Source organism: Chrysochloris asiatica, unplaced genomic scaffold (assembly GCF_000296735.1).
Source record: "Chrysochloris asiatica unplaced genomic scaffold, ChrAsi1.0 scaffold00071, whole genome shotgun sequence".
In the NCBI taxonomy this organism is placed as follows: Eukaryota; Metazoa; Chordata; class Mammalia; order Afrosoricida; family Chrysochloridae; genus Chrysochloris; species Chrysochloris asiatica.
This window is the reverse complement of record NW_006408589.1, coordinates 9173034-9191048: the sequence shown is the minus strand read 5'-3', so window position 1 is coordinate 9191048 and position 18015 is coordinate 9173034. Positions and strand designations below refer to the sequence as shown.

Sequence of the window (18015 nt, the reverse complement as noted above, 5' to 3'; positions counted from 1 at the left end):
CAAAACTCCCTCTAGCAACATCATCAAATAAAGAATAAAATTGTCTAGAAGACTCTTAAATGACTGCTGAAAAAGTGAATTTTAGTAACTTTCAAATGACACATTATAAAATGGATGATTGCCCTTAATAAAGGTTTGTGTTCTGAAAAAATCAAATTTCATGTGATAGCAAAAACTACTACAGTCCTATGTGTTTAAAGGTGCAACTTGTCTGAGGATGTGTAAACTATAGTACTTTGAAATGGGTATTCAAAAGTCCACCTGTTTTGTTTAAATGACTTGTTACAGTGTACTACTAGACTTAAAGCATGAACATCATTACTCATGTACTTTACAAACATTGAAGAATAATAAATAAATTATGGGGTATCTGACAGTCTTCCATTAAAAAAAAAAAAACCAAAAAAACAAAAGCAAAGGACAAAACCCTCGTGTTCCATGTTGAGGAGTTCTATTGAGACCCAAGCTTTGTCCATTCCCTAAGGATGACAGATATTCCTGTGTTGGCAATAGAGGCAAGAAGGTCCATTCCCTTGATCAACTTGCTATGGGTAACCTGCAGCATACTTTAATGTACACTGGTATCTGGAGCCTCGGTTCTTCCCATCAATGAGCAGAAGTGGCATTTTCCTGAAGTAGTCAATAATATCTGCCACAGACAAAAAGTCCTGAAAGACACATAAAATACAATGAGTAATATGAATTGCATTCTCAGTTTTTTTTTAAACATCTGCATAGTTCCTACTACTTCTTGAAATCTATGAGGCTTAAAGAAAAGATGTAAAATTTGGCAAATATTTTAATGATTTCTGCCATAGAACTTTGAAAAAAAAATCCTAATCAATATCCAGTGAATCAAGAATAAAATACTACACACAACATATGAGGGACCTTCAAAAAGTTCATGGAAAAATAATCTTTAAATTCCATGTTTTCATGAACTTTTTGAAGCCCTCTCCTTCATATATGTATTTTACATATATAACTTTTTGAAGCCCCATCACTGGACTGCAAATCACAAGGCCTGTGGTTTGAGCCCAACAGTCACTCGGTGGAAGAAAGATGAGGCGTACTACTCCTGTGAAGATATAAAGCCTGGTGAATCCTATACTCAACAGTACTTAACAACATATATACAAGGGTGAGTCATAAATTATCCCCACTCTGTCTGTAGAACTTATTTTATGACATAACCTCCTTGCTTTTCAATATAATCTGTCCATCTGCCAACAAGTTTCCGTATTTCTTTCTTTAAAAATGTTTTTGACTGAGCTACAAGCCATGATTGAACCTCTGTTTTCACTTCATCAGAGGTGAATCTTTGTCCTCAAAGGGCTGCTTTCAGGGAACCAAACAGGTGAAAGTCTGATGCAGTGAGATCAGGACTATAGTGAAGATGTGTTAACACCTCAAAATGAAGTTTTTACTAAGTGTCAGCAGTGTGGGAAGAGGGGACATGCTTTGTCATGCCAGATCAAAATGCCCTTGGATTGCAGTCCTCTGCATTTAATCTAAAGTTTAGACTTCAGCTCTTCAGTAAGCATCTCACCGTAATGAACACTGTTGATTGTTTAACCTTTTTCCTGATCGTATTAGAAGTGATAGAACTTTTTCTTGGTTGGAGACTGAGGATGTTTCCATTCCACACGCTGCTGTTTACTCTCAGCAAGCCAAAAAGAGTATGTTCAAAAGTCAACCATCAGCTGGGAAATTGATGTTTGCACTTTTCTGGTTTTCTCAATGGCCAGGATTGGAACACTTTCAGGAAAAAGGTTCAACAATCAACAGTGTTCATTACAGATCAGTTTACTGAAATGCTGAAACCTAAATTTCAGATTGAACTCAGAAGATTGCGATCCAAGGGAGTTGTGATCTAGCATGACAATGCACATTCACATACCTCTGCCCACACTGCTGACACTCTACAAAAACTTTGTTTTAAGGTGGTAAAGCATCCTCTCTACAGTCCTGATCTTGCTTCATTGGACTTTCACCTGTGTGATCTACTGAAAACAGCCCTTAAAGGATTCACCTTAAAGATTCACCTCTGATGAAGAAGTGAAGAAAGAGGTGCATTTGTGGTTTGTTGCTCAGCCTAAAACATGTTTTAAATAAGGAATATGAAAACTTGTTGACATATGGACAAAGTGTATTGAAAAATTATGTATTTGTCTTTTCTGAAAATTGAGTAAAGTAAAATCTACAGCCAGAATGGGGATTATTTTTACTCAGTGACATATATATATATATATATGTTGTTGTTATGTGCCGTGGAGTCGGTTCCGACTCATAGCGACCCTGCACAGGGTTACCGAGGCTGTTAATCTTTACGGGAGCAGAATGCTTCATCTTCCTCCCGCGGAGCACCTGGTAGTTTCGAACTGCTGAACTTGTGGTTCACAGCCCGATTCGTAACCACTACACTCCCAGAGCTCCATATATATATGTGTGTTTGTGTGTGTGTTGTTGTTGTTGTTATTGTCAGATGCCATTGAGTGGGAACCAACTCATAGCGACCACATGCACGGCAGAACGAAACAATGTCTGATCCTGGGCCAACCTCACTACCGTTGCCACACTTGACGCCATCAATGATGACACCTGGCTGACCCATCTCGTTGGGGGTCTTCCTTTTTTTCTCTGACCCTCCATCTTACCAAGCATGATATACTTCTCCAGCGACTGTTCCCTCCTGACAATATGTCCAAAGTATGAGAGAGGAAGCTTAGCCATCCTAGCCTCCAAGTAGCATTCTGGCTGCACTTCTTCCAAAACAGATCTATTGGTTCTTTTGGCAGTCCATGGCACTTTTAGTATTCTTCTCCAACACCACAACTCAAAGGTATCAATTCTTTTACGATCTTCCTTACTCACTGTCCAGCTTTCGCATCCATATGAGGTTATTGGAAATACCATGGCTTGGGTCAGGTGCACCTCAGTCCTCAAGCTGACATCTCTGCTCTTCAACACTTTAAAAAGTTCCTGTGCAACAGATTTTCCCAATGCAATACATCGTCTGATCTCTTGCCTGCTGCTTCCACGAGTGTTGACAGTTGATCCAAGAAGAATGAAGTCCTTGACAACTTCAATCTTTTCTCTGTTGATAAGAATGTTGTTTATTGGTCCAGTGGTGAGGATTTTTGTTTTCCTAACATTGAGATGCAACCCATACCGAAGGCTGTGCTCTTTGATCTTAATCAGTAAATGTTTTAAGTCCTCTTCATTTTCAGCAAGCGAGGTTGTATCATCTGCATATCACAGGTTGTTAATGAGTCTTCCTTCAATCCTGATGCCACGTTTTTCTTCATAGAAGCCAGCCTTCTCGTATTATTTGCTCAGCATACAGGTTGAATAAGTATGGTGAAAGAACACAAACTTGTCGCACACCTTTCCCAATTTTAAAACATTCAGTGTTCTCATGCTCTGTTCGAATAACTGCTTCTTGGTCCAGGTACAGATTCCTCAGAAGTACAATTAAGTGTTCTGGAATACTCATACTTCTCAATGTTGTCCATAGTTTGTCATGATCCACACAATCAAAAGCCTTTGGGTAGTCAATAAAGCATAGGTAAACATCTTTCTGATATTCTCTGCTTTCAGCCAAGATCCACCGGACATCAGCAATGATATCTCACCTTCTTCTGAATCCAGCTTGAACCTCTGGAAGTTTTCTGTCAATGTATGATTGTAGCCGTTTCTGTATTACCTTTAGCAAAACTCTACTCACTTGAGATATCAAAGAGATTGATGATTTCTGCATTCCGTTGGGTCACCTCTCTTTGGAACAGGCACAAACAAGGATCTCTCCAATCAGTCGGCCAGATAATTGTCTTCCAAATTTCTTGGCAGAGATGAGTGAGTGCCTCTTGTGCTGCCTCACTTTATTGAAATATTTCAATTTTTATTCCATTAATTCCTGGTGCCTTGTTCTTTGCCACTTCTTTCAATGCACTTTGGACTTCCTCCCTGAGTATCATTGGCTCTTGTTCATATGGTATCTCTTAAAATGGTTGAACATTAATCATTTCCTTTTGGTACAATGATTCTGTGTATTCCTTCCATCTTCTCTTTATGCATTCTGCATCATTCAATAATTTTCCCAGAGAATCTTTCAATAAGGAAAGTCGAGGCTTGAATTTTTTCTTCAGTTCCCCCAGCTTGAGAAATGCTGAGTGTATTCTTCCCTTTTGGTTTTCTAGTTCCAAATCTTTGCATATTTTATTATAGTACCTGGTTTTATCTTCTCGAGCTGATCTTTGAAATTTTCTGTTCAGTTATATCTATATATCTATATATATCTTCCTATACTCATTGCCCTCAAATTGATTCTGACTCATCACAGCAAGCCATAGAGGACAGAGTGGAACTGCGCATAGGATTCCCAGCACTATACATCTGTACAGAAGCAGATTGCCACATTTTTCTCCTGTGGGTTCAAACAGCCATCTTTTCAATTAGCAGGCATCCACTTAACCACCAGGGCTCCTTGAACTTTATACAGGAGTTCATCTACCCTAAATATTCGATTCATGACCCTTACCTTGGGTTCCTCTTATTTGTGGTTTTAATTTCTGTACCCTCACTTCACCCTCAGTCATTAAGAGTGTTGTGAGGTATTAAAGGATCAGGAAGTCACAGCATTCCCAGTGTTCCTCATGATCACTTACCTGCATTCCCATTGCTGCCCCATACCCCCAGGGCTCTGAAGCCCTGTCTCCATGTCCATTTCCCAGGTCACCTCATCCCTGATGACCAGACTGGGAAATCCCCTTCATCCTCTAGACATGGATCAGAGGTCAGCTAGCTGTGCAGACAGCATTCTCTGCCTCCTCCATGGCTTGACTCTCCTAGGTGCCTCCTTCCAGGAGAGCTGTAATAAGTGATCTGTACTTGGGTCCTTCCACAATAGGCCCTTGGAGGGCAGACACCGCTGCTTTTATAGGAACTACACAGTTCTATCCATACCACAACAGTGAGTTAAACATTTGACCAAAATCACACAGTTTTTTTCTACTTATGAACATTATTCTAAATTAAAAATATTTGGAGTGAAGTGGAAATTATAAATGAGTTGTTTCTCACTCTGGAAATGTTAGATTCAGCTAGTTTGTCTTTTGGAACTAAAAGGGTATATGTTTGGGGCATTACATTTAGCTGTTAGTTTCCTTTGCACAACGCAGTCCTAAGGAATTTTTTCAGTTCTGATTACCACTCAGAGGACAGGCATGGCCATCTAAACATTGGTGGCATCAAAGGAAATGTCTTTGGCATTTTGACAATCTTCACAGAGCTGCCAAAATCTGTTTTCAGTAAGAAATATCCAAGCAATTAAGTATTATAGTTTTGTTTTCCTTTGTCCACTGTAATCTTAACAATAAGTATGAGTCACATAGTGAATGATACTCATAGAAGGAACTTGCTTTTGACACCTTCTAACAAATTTTTTTTAAAAATTAACAATATTAACCCATTTTTTCATATTTAAAAGTTGTACGTGTGATTTTAGGAAGAAAGATATGAAAACTTCTAGCAGAGATAGCTACTGTTATTATATACTGGCTTTATTTCCTTCCAGTAAATAACAGGTTTCAATAATGTGATTAAACCCTAAAATTGCCATACATTATGGATTTCCAAAGACGGTTACAGAGGGGATCCATGTAGTGGTGTGAGGAGAGGCATAGAAAGAGGATTTAGAGAAGATTTGAAAGTAGAAGAAATTGTTACCTCTTTCCCTCGGAGTCCAGTTCCCAGCAAGTAAACTTGACTTTCCTCTTGATAACGGATCTGAATGTTGTAAACTTTATCTTTGTACAATACCATGAGGACGTATGGATTGGAAGTAGTTTTTTTAGAGCTGTCTCTAACCAGAAAAGTGCCATCCTAAAAAGAGAAACTCTTGTTATTATGAGAGCAGTAAAAGTCAATACTTTTGTTACCTTTAAGAGGCTTTGACAAGTCTCTAGGGCTCTGCAAAATCTAGCAGCTAACAAATCAGTGAACACTCAATTCCCAAAAAAGCTACAGATTCCAAGTGTTATGGAATTCTTTGGTTGTGAAGGCAGAGGCAGCAGGGATCTTATTGGTGAATTTTCAAGCTAACCTATTAGAAGTATTTTGTAAAAGGAATCTCTTTTTCAGTAATGAAACAATAAGGAGGTTCTAGGGATAACCGACTCAATGACACTTCAACAACAAAACAACAACAAGGAATAAAGGGTCAGGAGAAATAAGGATTTTATTGGTTAACTAAAGTTGTGTCTTCCTATTCCTATGAGCTAGTTCCTTAGCCCTTTCTTTTCACATTCCAGATTAGAAGACAGCCAAATGCCTATGAAATGTACCCCCTTAAAAAATATAATGTGATATATAGTATCATGATCTCTAGATTAAAGCATGTCACCTGTCACACACTTGAACAAAATGGAATGTGAATTATCTCTATTCTTCCCACCTTTTTCCTTAGCAGTTACTAAACGAGTTGTGATTTGTCCTGTACTTTAAAAATTTGCCATAAAATTATTACTACATAATTTATTACCACTGTAAGGACCTAACATTGAAATAGAATGAATTAATAAAAACTCTTTAAGCAACAACCCCCTCCTTGTACTGAATCAGGATGGTTTTAAATAGTCATCCATCTACAATAATGACTTCCTCTTTGTTTTTATCCCAGTTAATTGAGCCAGTTTGAAAATCTATGTTAAGCAAATTCTGGAATAGTGATTCTCAACCTTGGGGAGTTAGAAGATTCCTTAAGCTTACACAGCAGCACCTTCAACTAATTCAATCAGGATCTCTCTGGGTGAGAGCAGGTATCACTCAGGTGATCTAAATGTGCAGCCAAGATTGAGTACTACTGCTATAAACATCAGGTACAGTTACAGCGCCGCATTGTGGTCTTGGAGCAAAAGATGAAGATCTCTTCTTTCCTCTCTCTGATAAAGAGATTAAAGAATAGGGTGCAGCATAGGGCAACAGGAAATCTGATTCAGACCTCATAATGCTGAAGGAAACGCTAGAAATGTCCAGGGAAAGGTGCTAAGTTTGCTGATGTGTCTCTGTATGGATCCTTCACATGTATATGAGTGGCAAGGGTGTGTTAAGGAGCAGATGAACCTGTTAGGATAACAGAAATTTGGAAGGAAAGACAGTCTACTATTGGCGAGGAATAGTTACTTTGACAACACGGATACTCTTTGGTAATAAAATCCAAGATAATGCCAGCCAAATGACTCTGCCTTAATTTAGGTTTTTCTCAGGGTCCTAGGATTCATTTCTATTGGGACTGAAAGGTGTAAGGCTGGCACTAATGAGTCCCATAGGCACAACAATATGAGCAGCACCTAACAGAATCCCTCACCCATAATTTGTACTTTAATAAAATTTCCCTTCCTCTCCCTCCATTAATACTTGTAACTACTTAACAATAAACTTCAGTATAAAATACCTGGTTTATCTTTCGAAGAGCAGCTTCTGCCTCTGGTCGGGTAATATAAGAAACATACCAGTCTTCATTTAAGGAATTCTGAAAATAAAAGTTTTTAAAAATGGAATGAATTTTGTAGTTTCATATATAACTGAAAAGAAAAAACTTTCACATATAACTGAAAAGAAAAACCTCCAAGTGATAATTTGCATAAATCACCACCTCGATTCCATGAAGTCTGAAATGTTTGTTTTCTTAGTTTGAATATAGAATCAGTTAAAAACAGTTGCCATGATGTTCATTTTGATATATGGCAACCCTATATGTGTCAGCGTAGAATTGGGCTTTGTAGGGATTTTAGTGGATGGTTTTTCAGAAGAAGATCACCAAATCTCTCTTCTGAAGTGCCTTTGGATGGACTCAAACCTCTAATCTTTGCCTTTGGATGGACTCAAACCTCCAATCTTTGTCAGCAGCCAAGCATGTACATTTTTGCACCACCAGGAACTCAATAGACTCATTCAGGTGAGGCTCAATGAGTTCTTTTGTGTGAACTGCTTTTATTCATGACATCCTGCATGAATAGAAAGAAGGAACTCTGTTTCTGATTATTTAATGCAAAACACACATTTGTCATTATTTTTCATCTGGACCTTCCCCTTGATTTTTTTTTTTTTTCTTTAGAAAATATTAAGACCACTAGAAGGTAAAAATACAAAAGGGTATTCAGTGGGAGTTTCTGATAATTTGCTGAGGAAAAATGAAAATAAAAATATATGCTCTTTTACCTCTTCTTCCCCAGGGGATGGTGGCTGGGGTTTGTTTGGAACTGGCAAAGGAAAAGTCCTGCCTTCAGCTGGAATCCTGGGAGGTGGTCTGGTGCTAAGGCCTTAAAAAGTAGAAAATTGTGAAAATTAATTTATTGTAAGCTATTTTGTTACATTACTCACAATCCCCTTCCTCTGGCAAAGTTCCTTGCAATTGTTCTTGCAATGATCATTTCAAGAAACTTGTACTTCAAAAATAAGTGTTACCTGTTAAAAATCACAAGTTCTGAGAGCAGTAACTCCAATTCTAGTAACAGTATAAATGTGCATATTACATGATATAAAGTGACTACAGGCATTTATAGGAGAGCCAGAGACATATTCATGTGAACATCAGAATATAATCCAAGACTGATCTTTTATACATTCCTGTAATACTCATGACACCCAGAAGGGATTCCCTACAACTATTGTAGTAACAGCATAGTAGAAAGAAATCATTACTTCCTCATTGTTTTTATAAGAGATGTACTTTACCCAAGACAAGGTGAAACTACCTTGAGATTACACTTACTTTTTAGAACCAAAGTTTGTTACCATGGAATTTTCCAAAGCGTCGCACTGTTAACTTCACAAGGGTTATCTGATCACTCAAGGAATCTTCCAAGTGTACCTATCAGTTACCTAAACCTGTGCTTCACTTCTCTAAAATTCCCTGAAACTTGTAAGCATGTGTTTTCTAATCCAAGGAAAGGTTTGATATTGCTTACTGTAATTGCCAACATGGTTTCCTATATGCCAGAATAACTGCTAAAACTGGAAACATGTTATTAGAGGAATGTCTCCTTAGTCACTCATCCATCATTGCTTCCTTCATTCAACAAATATTTATTCTGAACTACTATGCCTAGGTCTTGAGTACAGTGCTTCATATGCCATATGTTTAATCCTTACAGCAACACTACAAGGGGAGGATTATCTTCATTTTGCATACAAGGAAACAGCGGTGCGATGAGACAGAACAAATTATGTGCTACTAGAGCTCTGGTAGCGTAGTGGTTATGAATCGGGCTGTGAACTGCAAGGTAAGCAGTTCGAAACTACCAGATGTTCCATGGGAGAAAGATGAGGCTTTCTGTTCCCATAAAGATTTACAGCCTCGGAAACCCTGTACAGGATCCCTATGAGTAGGAACCGACTCCACAGCACATAACCACCAGTGGCAGGGCCAAGACTGGACCTATGGTTCCCAAACATCAATTAGAATCATCATTGGACTTGGAATCTCCTGAGGCCCAGGAGTCTGCATATTATCAGCCCCCCAGATGGTCTGTACCAGGACTGTTGGTACATGTACATATGCCAATACGCCACTGAGGAGAGGAGATTTACTTAGGAAGGGCTGGACTTTCCATGGCACCAGGATTACTTCAGATGGCCTTGACCTGTTTCTAAATCATCATATAAAGCTAACCCTAACCTGTTAGTACCGTCTTTCTTTAGGTCCCCAATGTCTAAATAGACCTTCTCTTTGCAGTCCATGGTAGAGTCTCTGATAATGCTCATTGAATGAATGAAATCTACAATATTGGTGAGCAATCAAAACAAGACCAGCAACACATGACTGTTTCAGAAATGAGGAACTATTCACTTCTGGATTCTTCACCTTCATGTCAGCACTGTAAAGTCATGATTCATCACAGACAAGCAGTCATTCAAGCACACATAATTCATTTTTTCCATTCTCGTTTTTATTTGTTGTGGCTGAGAATGCGCACAGCAAAACATGCACCAATTCAACTGTGTCTGCATATACAGTTCAGTGATGTTGATATCATTCTTTGAGTTGTGCAACTATTCTTACCCTCCTCTTTTGAGCTGTTCCCCATACCATGAACATAATAAACTCACTGTCCTCTAAGTGTTCTATTTAATTTTGATTTGCTGTTGTCAGAGTGATCAGTTTTTAGAAGAGCTCAATGTTCAAGACAGACATTCTTTACGAGTTACGCTAAACTATTGTTTGGGTTTTAAGAAGACTTCAGGCAGCATCAATGAGCTCAAGCATGGCAATGAGAATGAGGTTGGCCCAGGATTGGGCAGTGTTTCATTCTGCTGTGCATAAGGTCGCTATGAGTCAGTACCGACTCAATGGCACCTAACGACAACAGGGGATATTTTGGCTTAAAGTTTAAAGATAATCTGAAGACAGGAGTCTTAGAGTTCATCCAAACTCCATGGCTCCTGGATGTATGGATTTCATGAGAATCTGAAATTTTGTTCTGTAATTTTCCCCTTTTGATCAAGATTCTTCTACAGAATCTTTGATCAAAATATTCAGTAATGGTATTCAAGCACCATCCAGCTTCTCTGCTGGCAAAGGACACAATTATGTTAATGGAACCAATGAGCTGCACTTCCCACATCCTTCTCCTAATTCTGACTTTCCTTCTATTTTCACTGTTGCACTAGTGAACAGAGATCAGTTTTGGGGCCTTCAACGGCCTCTTTCAAACTTCTAAGATGTCAGGCATTATGCTATGAACTAGGAGGTAAAATAGAAATACTAAACACAGTAGCAGGGCAATTAACTAGGATGTCCCATGAAATCATGACCCTAAACCTCTAAACCAAGGAACCAGATCCCATGAGATTGGACATAGGAAGCCTCAGCAGCTACTCTTGTTTTTGTCTCTGTTGTAAATAAATAAACTTTCACCAGTTCAACTTTTTTTAAAAGTGTACAACTTACTGATAGTGATCACAGTAATCATCTATTCAACACCACCATCAATCAGTGAGATTTTCCCATCACCAGTGACGATCAATACATCTTGAACGCATGTTTGATCAATTTCAGATTGAAGAATTTGGTAGAATTCTTCATTTCATCCTCACTGACTTTAGTGGTTCTTGCATAAATTTGAACAATAGTGATATTAACTGGTCTTCCCTGTAGGAACAAGGATATTATCCTATCACACAGACAGTGTTGTACCTCATGACTGATCTGGATATGTTCTTTTTGACAATGAATGCAACACCATTCCTCTTCAATTTGTCATTCCTGGCATAGTAAACCATGTGGTAGTCAGGTTCAAAATGACCAATACCAGTCCATTTCAGCTCACTAATGCCTAAGATACTGATGTTTATGCGTTCCATTTCATTTTTGACAATTTTCAATTTTCCTAGATTCATACTTCATACATTCCATGCTCTGATTACAAATGGATGTTTACAGCTGTTTCTCTTTATTTTGAGTTATGCTCCATCAGCAAATGAAGGTCCCACAGGCTTTTCTCCCATGGGCTTTACTCCACTCGCATCATCACAGTCATCTCTGCTTTGAGGAGGCAGCTCTTCTCCGGTCGCATTTTGAGTGCCTTCCAACCAGAGGGGCTCATTTTCTGGCACTATATCTGACAGTGTTTCTCTGTTATTCATAAGATTTTCAGTGACTAAATATTTGGAAGTAGTTCGTCACTCCTTCTTCCTAGCCTGTCTTCGTCTGGAAGCTCATCTGAAACCTGTCGAACATGGGTGACCCTGCTGGTATTTAAAATACCCATGGCTTAGCTTCCAGAATCACAGCAACTCACAAGCCACCACAGTATGACAAACTGACAGACGAGAGCATTTCAAATAATAACTAATTATTTATATTTACAGTATCCATTATCAGCCTATCAATCCAGGAATCTGTAGACCTTGATTTGGGAAATATTCCTTTAAGGAAGGTATCCGGAACTCTGACATCTGTTGGGGTCAGGCAGGTAGCATAAATGTGGGTTCACAAAACACAGGGAGTTGTGAGGACCTATGAGGATGTGGGGATTATAGAAACCATATGGGGAATACAGACACTATCATCTCAAATGCTTAGGAAGCACTGACAACTTCTGGATGTCACTGGTGTCAGCAGTAGGATCTCACACATATATTGCAGGACGTAGCTAACTGAGTGCAATCCCCAAAAATCTTGACCTTGAGCTATAATTAAAATACTAGATATATGCTCACTGCTCATAGAAAGGTGGGCAGTTCATGTCCACCCAGAGGTAACTTGGGAGAAGTGTCTAGCAATCAACTTCTGAAAACTCAACCACTGTATCAATCTGTTTTATTGGCAGGTCTTCTTCTTCACTGATCCTACACTTTACCAAGCATGATGTCCTTCTTTAGGACTGATTCATTCTAACATGTCCAAAGAATGAGAGACTCCTCTTAATTGCATTCTCAACTCAAAGGAGCGTTCTGGCTACACTTCTTCCAAGATAGACTTGTTTGTTTTTCTAGCAGTCCATGGTATTTTCAATATTCTTTGCCAACAGCGTAATTAAACTGCATTGATTTTTCTATGATCTTCCTTATTCATTGTCCAACTATCACATACATAAGAAAATACCATGGCTTGAGTCAGGCGCACCTTAGTTCTTAAACTAACATGTTTGGTCTTTAACACTTTAAAGATTTTCTGAATGCAATATGTCATTTGATTTCATGACTACTGCTTCCATGAGCATGAATTGTTGATCCAAGTAAAATGAAGTCTTTGACAAAGTCAATCTTTTCTCCATTTATCATAATGTTGTTTATTGGTCCAGATTTTTGTTTTCTTTATATTGAGGTGCCATCCAGATGGAAAGCTGTAACCTTTGATCTTCATCAGTAAGTGTTTCAAGTCCTCTTCGATTCCAACAAGCAAGGTTATGTCATCTACATATTCAGGTTCTCAATGAATCTTCTTCCAATTTTGATGCCAAGTTTTTCTTCATATAATCCAGCATCACATAATACAGACTGCATAAATATGGTGAAAGGACACAATTCCAGAACACACTTTTGCTGGGTTTAAACCATTCAGTATCTCTTTATTCTGTTCAAATGACTGCCTCTTGGTCTATGTACAGGTTTTTCATGGACTTGTTAGAAATACAATTCCTCAGGTCTCACCTCATACCTTATCATATTAGACTCTGCGTTGAATATAATCCCGAGGTCGTCTCTATATAAAAAGCTTGACAGTGCTGCTCTAAGAGTGTTTATCATGGACACCCAGAGGAGGTGTATATTCAAAATACAGTTCTCTGTGCCACATCCACAATTACTGAATCAGGCTTTTTGGGGGGTTGGTTTCTCTTATCTGTATTTGAAACAAACTCCTTGAGGGATTACTTTGCAGGTTAAATTTTGGACACTGTGTTCCCCAATTTACAACTCCAGAGCACATATATAATGGAAACCTAAAATCACAGGGAAAAGCAAGCATTATCCTGAGCTAGGCAATCAAATGGGAGAAAAGTTTTCTCTGGGTAGATTGCTGGTCACGTCTGTGTATCTGTATGTGGTGTTTTATATCATTTCCATCATTCCAACAGTCACCAGCACACTGCAGGCACTGAATTAGGTATGAAGTGAGGAAGTCACATGCTTTGGGAAAACAACAAAACCTTTGTCAAAGGCATTTGGACATGTTGGAAATCCAGTCAGGAAGGCAAGTTGGGCCGAGTAGGTAACTACAGTACAAACCTTGAGAGAAATACGGTGGCAGGGAGGCGCTCTGCGGAAAAGGGCTGCTGCTGTGGAAACAGAACAAGGGCAGATTTTAAGTTGGTGTGGGGTGAAGGGGCCACCTGGGGGAGGCTGGGTTTTTCCCATTTCTTTCTTTGAAACTATGGGAGCTGGGCAAGGACATGAATTTATCATACATAACACAATTTTCACTACTGACCCAACATATTGTTGTTGTTAAGTGCCCTTGAGTCGGTTCTGACCCATAGGGACCCTGTATAGGGTTTCCTAGGAGTGGTTGGTGAGCTTGAACTGCTGACCTTGTGGTTCAAATTGACTTTGTAGTCCAGTGCATTAACCCACAGCGTCACTCCAGGACTCCCAAGATGGACACTTTCAAAGTCTCAGAAACTTCATAAGCTGCTCCACAACCCCCCTCTGCCCACACACACACACACACACACACAAAGACATGTGTTTTTTTTGTTGTTTTGTTTTCAGAGTTTTTTTTTTTTTTTAAAGCTGGCTACAGTTTGAGGGTTTTGAGTCTGGAGAATGATAAAAGCCCTCTGAAGTGAGCACTTCTCTACAGTTGGTAGACACATGGATAAACATGCTGTCTGTGAACAAGGAATCCGTGGGGAGGAGGACGGGCATGGGCTATTGTTGTTAGGTGCCCCTGAGTGGACTCTGACTCACAGTGACCCCAAGTGACAAAGTAGAACTGACGCATAGAGTTCTCTTGGCTATAATCTTTATGAAAGCAGGGCTCTAGGTCTTTCTCTCACAGAGCCAGAGGTGGGTTTGAACCATCAATTTTTTGGTTAGTAAATCAAACCCACTGCTATAAAATCAATTCTGACTCATAGCAACCATAAGGCAGAGTCAAACTGCCCCATAGGTTTCCAAGGCTGTAATCATTTGCTTTTTGTTTTTTTCTTATGTAATTTTATTTTTTGTCCTTTTGGATAAGCCATCTCACATTACAGTCCTCTATACTCTCACATAAGAGTATAAATGGATTAGGAGTTGGGCTGCTAACCACAAGGTCAGCAGTTCGAATCTACCAGCCGCTCCACAGGAGAACGATGAGGCTTTCTGCTCCCTTTAAAGATTTACAGCCTCAGAAGCCTGAGACAGGGTCACTATGAGTCTGCATGAGCAGTTCTACTCTGTAATATAGGAGTTCCCCATGAGTCAGAATCAACCAAACAATAATGGTTTTGGGTCTGGCTTTGGTCTAGGCATATTTTTTGTCTTCTAGCCCAGGATGCAGAATGAAATCTATTTTTTTTTCATGAAGCTTTTTAAGGGTCATCTGTTTGGTTTGTTTGTCTCATTAGGTGAAACCATTTCCCTTTCTTTCAAAATGGTTCATTCTGACTGAGGTAATCACGGGGCAGTCAGTCAACTCTGTGTATCCCCAACTCCAACATAGAGATTTGGAGACAGTACTGGATTAACACATGTTCTTAATGCTCAGCTTGCTTCTTTTTGTTGTTGTTAAGTGTTGTCAAGCTGGTTCTGACTCAGGGAGACCCTGTATAGGGTTTCCAAGGAACAACTGGTGGGTTTGAACTGTCGACCTTGTGCATAGCAGTTCAGTGCTTATCCTATAGCACCACATCAGGACTCCAAACATTCTTACCTTTCTACCTACTGACTCATATCTTTCTTCCTCAACAAACCAGGCATTACTGTAGCATAGTGTAGACCCAGGAAATGTTACATTAGAACTATGCAACATTGTCACAAACCTTTCTAAGAATGCTCCCTGCATGTGAGGTGATGGGAGAGAATGCTTGGGGTTTAGCTTGGCGGATCTTGAAGGGTAAGTATTTGAGTTCATGGAAGGCATTCCTGGTTGGGGCAGAGGTCTCTGATGCACTGTAGAGAGGAGAAAAATAGTAAGAGGCTCATAGGATCCACAGTCCCAACTGTCATCAAGGAACATTCCAGAACTGCTCACCAAGGGACCCCAGTTAGAAACTATTCATCTAAAGGGGAATACAAAACTGCAGAAAATCAGATGCACCTAGAAAATGGTTCTGAAAGGTTAGAACCCCAGCCTCCAAGGTTTTTCAAGATAATTTATCACTTCAGACTGTATTAAAAAATACTTTCATTTTATATTACTTTGTATCATGTAGTTTTTAAAAAATATAATCTCTGAAATGGTACCTTGGCAAAAAATTGTTGCCTGGAAATATTTTGCATTTCAGACATGATTCACAAGTTTTGTTTTGCTCTGTCTTGTTCTGTTTGCTGCAAGACAAAATTCTATGCCATCTTGATGATCTGCAGTTCATGGTTTTTCTAATATCACACATTAGAGGCTATACATATTAGAAGTTTTCTATCAAGCTATACATGCATTTAAAATTTGGTAGTACAATGAAATAATTTATGTTTTTACAGATGAAGTAAATAGCTGTCTTTGGTGACCGACCCAACAGAACTATTCCATTTTACTGTAGTTATTAAGTATACCAACTGAAAGGTGTCTGGTGTTGTTTTTGTTGTTGTTATGTGCAGTTGAGTAGATTACAAATCATAGAAACCCTATATGGGGTTTCCAAGGCTGTAAGTCTTTATAGAAGCAAAAAAACCTCATCTTTCTTCCAAGGATCAGTTGGTGGGCTCAAACTGCCGACCTTGTGGTTAGCAGTCTAGTGTTTATCCTACAGTACCACCAGGGCTCCACAGTATAATGTAAAACCTATACCGTGCAATATAGTTCATAAGCCCCAAATACCTATAACTTCCACCTTCCAGACCAAATGACATGATATTTGTCTTGTTATTGTTGTTAAGTGACGTCAAGTCTGTTACAACTCATAGCAACCCTGTATAGGGTTTCTGAAGCTTTACAAAAATCTTCATGGGAGCAGAAAGCCTCATTTTTCTCCCTCAGAGCAACGGGTAGGCTCCAACCACCGACCTTGTGGTTCACAGTCCAATACATAATCTACAGAGCCACCACACTCCCCTGATATGTGCCTACTTGATATTAACTTAACTATTATAATTGATTCTATGAGGTTCTAAATAATTTCAACTGAATGCCTGGACTGAAAAATTAGCAAATGATTTATATATTGTAAGAAGACTTTTTGAACATACCATCATCTTCGTCCTGGTAAGAGAGAGAGAAAGAGAGAGAGAATTAAACTGTCATCAAAACATAATTCCAAAAGAACTGCATTCTTCAATGATGAAAGTTTCTATTTTTTTTCTTTAGCAAATGCTTTTACATGATAAATATATTATAGAGAGTAGTCATTGTTGTTAAGTGCCATCAAGTCCATTCTGACTCATAGTGACCCTTGTAGGGTTTCCAAGAGCGGTTGGTGGGTTTGAACTGTTGACTTTTGGGTTATCAGTCCAGTACTTATCCTACATCGCCATGCCAGGGCTGTATAGAACAGATGCTTTTAAGTGTCTTCAAGTCAGTTACAAAAAGTAGGACCCTGCCTAGAGTTTCCAAGGAGTAACTGGTGGGTTTGAACTGCCGACCTTGCAGTTCAAACTGACCTTGCAGTGGAGGCTTGCATGTTACTATGACACTGAATCAGTTTCAATGGAGCTTCCAGACTAAGGCAAACTAAGAAGAAAGTCCTGGCAATGTACTTCTGAAAATCAGCCAATGGAAACCCTATGGATTACGACCAATCATGGGGATAGTCAGGATCTGGCAGCATTTCGTTCTGTTGTGTATATAGGGTCACCATGGCAGTTAACAACAGCAACCAAAGTCCCCAAAGATATAATAATATATAATACATACTCTGTGCCTGAAAGAGTCATAACAATATTTCATCCATTTCTCCCAACAAACCATCGAGGATTTCATATCCACTTCACACACGAATCTCAGTCTGCTTTATGTTTCTGATTCACAATGGCTATTCCTCTGAAAAGCCATATAATTTTATCTCTTTATGGTGTGTCCACATTCTTGAGCTCACTTATCTTCACTGAAACATTTACAGACAGGGCAGGTGTCCTTGTCCCTTGTTTTCAGATAAGGAATACGGTTTAGTGAACAAACAGTTAAGAGTTTGACTAAAACTGAAAGGTTGGTGGTTCAAACCCACCCAGAAGCACCTCAGATAAAAGGTCACAGTTTTGAAAACCCTGTGGAGAGCAGTTCCATTCTGTCATGACACACATGACATTACCATGACTAAGAATAGACTTAATGACAACTCACAACAAGGAGTGAGCTTCAGAGAGACAAAATGACTGTCATTTTTAAGTGCTATTTGTCATTTTAAGTGTCATTTTTAAACATATTGATAA

General features: G+C 39.0%; 1 protein-coding gene across 1 annotated transcript in view; it reads right to left on the bottom strand.

Moving 5' to 3' along the window:
- Window positions 1-410: 410 nt before the first annotated feature.
- LCP2 (lymphocyte cytosolic protein 2 (SH2 domain containing leukocyte protein of 76kDa)) overlaps window positions 411-18015 on the bottom strand; it is a 62731-nt gene continuing 45126 nt past the window's right edge. The window contains exons 15-21 of the mRNA XM_006864828.1: window positions 16837-16849; window positions 15471-15600; window positions 13732-13781; window positions 8221-8321; window positions 7454-7531; window positions 5728-5883; window positions 411-668 (exon numbers count right to left, since the gene is read on the bottom strand). Of these exons, the coding sequence (XP_006864890.1) occupies window positions 546-668; window positions 5728-5883; window positions 7454-7531; window positions 8221-8321; window positions 13732-13781; window positions 15471-15600; window positions 16837-16849 (651 nt within the window). The 3' untranslated portion in view covers window positions 411-545. The remainder of the gene's footprint in view (window positions 669-5727; window positions 5884-7453; window positions 7532-8220; window positions 8322-13731; window positions 13782-15470; window positions 15601-16836; window positions 16850-18015) is intronic.